The sequence below is a fragment of the Pteropus vampyrus genome, unplaced genomic scaffold (assembly GCF_000151845.1).
Source record: "Pteropus vampyrus isolate Shadow unplaced genomic scaffold, Pvam_2.0 Scaffold83, whole genome shotgun sequence".
NCBI lineage: Eukaryota > Metazoa > Chordata > Mammalia > Chiroptera > Pteropodidae > Pteropus > Pteropus vampyrus.
The window spans coordinates 6,818,392-6,823,072 of NW_011888864.1; the positions used below are offsets into that span (position 1 = coordinate 6,818,392).

At 36.2% G+C, this 4,681-nt stretch overlaps 1 protein-coding gene across 7 annotated transcripts in view; it reads left to right on the top strand.

Annotated features, from left to right (window-relative positions):
* Positions 1-308: 308 nt before the first annotated feature.
* DOCK9 (dedicator of cytokinesis 9) overlaps positions 309-4,681 on the top strand; it is a 187,403-nt gene continuing 183,030 nt past the window's right edge. For all 7 annotated transcript variants that reach the window (XM_023532423.1, XM_023532426.1, XM_023532425.1 and 4 more), the window contains exon 1: positions 309-327. In XM_023532423.1, the coding sequence (XP_023388191.1) occupies positions 325-327 (3 nt within the window). In that variant the 5' untranslated portion in view covers positions 309-324. The remainder of the gene's footprint in view (positions 328-4,681) is intronic.

Sequence of the window (4,681 nt, forward strand, 5' to 3'; positions counted from 1 at the left end):
ATGGTATTTTGTTATGATAGCCCTAGCTAACTAATACACAAATATAATAAATATGGCATTTTGTTTTATAGTCTTGTAATTTGGTTTAAAGAGGCTCTGTAATATATCACAGACATCTTTCCATGTCAATAAGTATACATTTTTTTTCATTCTTAACGGCATCAGTTCATTACTGAACTATGACACATTATGATGTGTCTTAGTTCATTTTGGGTTGTTATAACAAAATACCATTGACTTGGTGGCTTATAAATAACAAACATTTCTTTCTCACAGTTCTGGAGGCCGAGAAGTCCAAGATCAAGGCATCCGCAGATTTGGTGTATGGTGAGGGCTGACTTCTTTGTTCATAGATGGCTGTCCTCTCACTGTAACCTCATATGGCAGAGGGGCTGACAGATCTTTATGGGGTCTCTTTTATAAGAGCACTAACCTTGTTCATAAGGGACCCACCCTTATAACCTAATCACCTCCCAAAGGCCTTACTTTCTAATACCATCACTGTGTAGCATAAGGTTTCATCATATGTGTTTTGAGGGGACATAGACTTGTAGTCCATTGAAGGATGTGACATTTTAATTAACCTATAACCACTCTTCCATTTTTTCCAATTATAAATGCTGTGATAAACATCTTTGCATGTGTACCTTAAACACTTGTCAAATTATTTTCTTAGCACAGATTTCTAGACTTGGGATGGCCGGGTCAAATTATATTTGCTTTTTAAAGAATTTTGATATATATAGCGAGATCGTCCTCTAGAAAGATTATTTTGAGATTTTTAAAAATTAAAGACAAGGAAGTTTATTTTCTCCTCTGTGGCTTCAAGCAGTTTGCCTTCATCATTGCTCTTTGTTAAGCTATTGATAGAGTTATCTGCTGAACAGAATACCATTGACTTAGATTGTTGTAAACTTAGACAAGTAACATAGTTATACTGGGGTTCAAATTAGCACTAATTTTGCTTCAACTTCTGGAAGCATGACCACTAACATTCTTAAATATCCCAGGAGAATTCTGAAATGTTCCATTGTGGGGCCTGGAATGTGTTTGTTCTGGGAGGTCTTTACTCTTTTAGAGTTGGTATAGCTGTTTCAAAGATACTAAAGAGGGAAAGAGCCCCATACATACTGAGTGGAAACAGATGAGTAAAGCTGTCATTGCTTTGTTTAAGTCTTAGTTGATTTATGTCTCTTCTACAGACTTAGTGAGAAGCAACAACTTTTTTGCTTTTTTTAAAAGTAATATTTATTATCTTTCATATTTCGAATATGTAATTATTATAGGAAATATAGAGACCACAGAGAAGAAAAGAACAAAAGTCAGCCATAATTCCACAGTCCAGAAATAATTACTGCTTAACATGTAGTATATTTTTTCTAATTTTCCCTGCTTATGCAAGTATAAAAAATGGTATAATAGTCCATAAATAATTCCTCTTGCCTTTTTCACTTACCATTTTCTTATGACCATTTTCTTATGCCCATAATATTCTGCTAGAACACAATTTAAATGTGCATGATATTCCATTGTAATGTATATACTAGAATTTATTTAAATGTTTCTCTGTTGTTAGGCATTTAGGTTGTTATAAATTAAGATTATAAATTAAGATTATTATTTACCCAAAAATCTTTCTATAGATCTATTATTTTCATAGACCAGGTTCATAAACATGAACTTGTTAAGGCAAGGATGAGTTTTTTAAAGACCTTTTAAGGCATATTGTTTTAGTGCTTGGTGATTGACCCAACTTACTTACATTCTCAGTATCAGTTAATTTTAATATTGATTACTATATGATGATTGATGGCATCATTTTTGCCAATTTGAAAGACAAAAGATATAAATTTCAAACTCCAAATCGCCTGGCATATTTATTTCAAATATTTCTCCATTTTTCATTTGCCTTTACTTTTGTTTATTTATACTATTTGTTTTACTAACAGAATTTTCAGTTTATGTGATAAACATAATCATCTTTTCCTCTGTGATTTTTTTTCTATTTCTTTTATGCTTAGAAATTCTTGCTTAGCTCAGATTGGATATTTACCAGTATATTTTAAAATTTGTTTGCTTGTTTGTTTGTTTGTTTGTTTACTATATGATCCTTTTGTCCGAGGGGCCTGCTTTCTACCTGTTTTTATAAATAAATTTTTATTGGCACATAGCCACACTTATTTGTTTACATATTGCCTATGACTGCTTTCATAGACAGTCATAGAGAACATGGCAGACTTGAGTAGTTGCAACAGAGACCTATAATATTTACTAGCTGGCTTAAAATATTTACTGGATGGCCCTTTACAGAAAACTTGCCGACCCCTACTTTAGTCAATCTGGAATTTATTTGGATATATAGCTTAGTTAAGACCCTAAGTTGATTTCCTCCTTACCCCCAATGCTCATTTTTCCCCAATCCTGGTTGTTGAATAATCCATTTCTTACTCATTGATTTGTGATCCTGCCTTCATTAAATTTTGTGTTCTTTTTATATAATAGGATTTGTTACAGTACTACTCTGTGTTCATAATAGAAACAAAGTTCTTATCCAGCTGTCAGTTCAACTGCAATTTAGTAAAAATAGAAACAAGAAATTTGGAGAGAAAAACAAACTCTACATGCTATATACTGCATAAGTCGTTGAATTAAGTAGTCTTATAAAGCACATATTGGTAAAGATTCAGGAGCTAAGAGTTAAGGTTTGAGTGTAGAGTTAAGTATATTTGTAAATTTGTTTCCTTGTGAAGTAGCCTATTTATAAAGTGGATCAAGCTTGTCTTTATAAAGGCTCTCTGGTGCATTTTGATGAAAGAAAAATTCCAGTGTAGCAGCTGCATCCTCAAGTGACCTAGCTTTGAATCTATGTTTTTTGTATATCCAGTCTTTGCTAGCAAAAGGAGTTCCAGCAAAATATCAGAAGTACTACCAGAGTTTCCAAATCATGTGTGTTCATGTCTGCAGAAAACACACCTCGGTTTTAATAGATGGAGAGTAAATTCTAGTTTTCCTTTCGTACTCTATGAATTCTAAAGATAATTTATTTTCATCTTTACATTTTATGTGTATGTGAAGGTTTGTATATGTGTATGACTGTGTGAATGTGTAAGTGACTGTGTATTTTTGTATGTGTGTGTATTTTTTGTTGGCACCTCTGTACTGGAATATTGAATAAAGGGATACTTTCCTTTTCGCATATGTCAGTGAACAATCCAAGTCTTTATCCTCGAATGCTTTTCAATAAACATTTGTTTTCCTGCCAAGGAAAAACCCATATCTGAGAAAACTGAAGTAGATGTGATTTGTGAACCAAAGCAGAGGGACATGAGGCTAGTGGCCGACCGATAGGTTTTCTCTCCTCTTCTGGAGGAGGTTCCGCCTTTACAGAGTCTCTGTGACGAATTTGCTTATGGAATACTAAGGATGTAGTTTTGATGGCAGTCCTGTATGCTGGATAGTTTTACCCTTCGGCATGTTTGGTATTCCCTGTGTGTTTTCTAGACTCGGAACAGGCAACAGCATTGTCACAGAATCACTTAATCCCCAACCCCTCTCTTCTCTACAGAGGTCAGAGAGCACAGCTGAAAGATACAGCCCCCTCATCACATGGCAACCAACCTCCTTCCTCATTAGCATAAACTCAGATATGGTTGGAAGGGGCTTATTACATATAACAAAAGATGCTCTTCTCACTCCTGTCATTCAAGGAATTCCAAGAGTTTTAGAAGCTCTATGCCAGAAACCAGGCAGAGACCAACTATATATTTCTTATTATGTCACACCCAGTATCCATTGAATGTCTGCTGATACAATGGTGAATAAGCCACAGCCTATGCACTCAGAGGGCCTGGAGAACTCCCACGTGAAATTCAGGCTATGATGGGAGTAAAGCATAGCTACCATAAGAACCTACAAGAGACTCTAGCTCATCTTTGGGACAGAATCAGGGAAGGCTCCTGTAGGAAGCGATGTCTAACTTGAGTCTTACAGAAGAAGAATTTAACCAGGTGAAGGTGTAGGAGAGGGACATTTCTGTAGAGGGAGCAAAGTCCCACAGAAGAGGAGCTGAGACCTCTTTGGAGCTACTAATAATTCCACAAGGCTGGAAAGGGGCATATTGGGCTAGAGGACAATGGCAGGGGTACAGTGGTAACCAATGAGGCTTAAGAGGTAATCAGGGACTAGATCCTAGTGGGTCTTTTGGAACTTTATTTCAGTATTGGAGGGGAGCCATTTACTGAAGTTTTCATCAAGGAAAGATGTGGTCAGACTGTTGTTTTATAAAGACCACTCAGACTGCAGAGTGAATGGATTGAAAAAAGGGAGTGGGGTCTGAAGTTAGGAACACTAGTGAGGAAGTATTTGCAGCAGGGCGACAGGTGATGGTGGCTTGATTAAGGTAGATGGTAGTGGAGATGGAGAAAAGCATCTAGATTTAAGAGATAGTTAAATGAGAGAAGAAGGAGTCAGGAATGTTTAAATGTCTGTCTAGAGCACCTCCAGGATGCCATCTACAGAACTGGGGAATAATTTTGAAGGATTGAGTGTGGGGGAGTTGGGGTGGAGAGGAGGATTTCAGTTTGGGACATCCTGAGTTCAAGGATAGGCACATCAAAATTGAGACATCTGTAAACCAGTGGGCCAAGATTATTGGGGCTATAGAGTTGTGGATCTCAGCAAG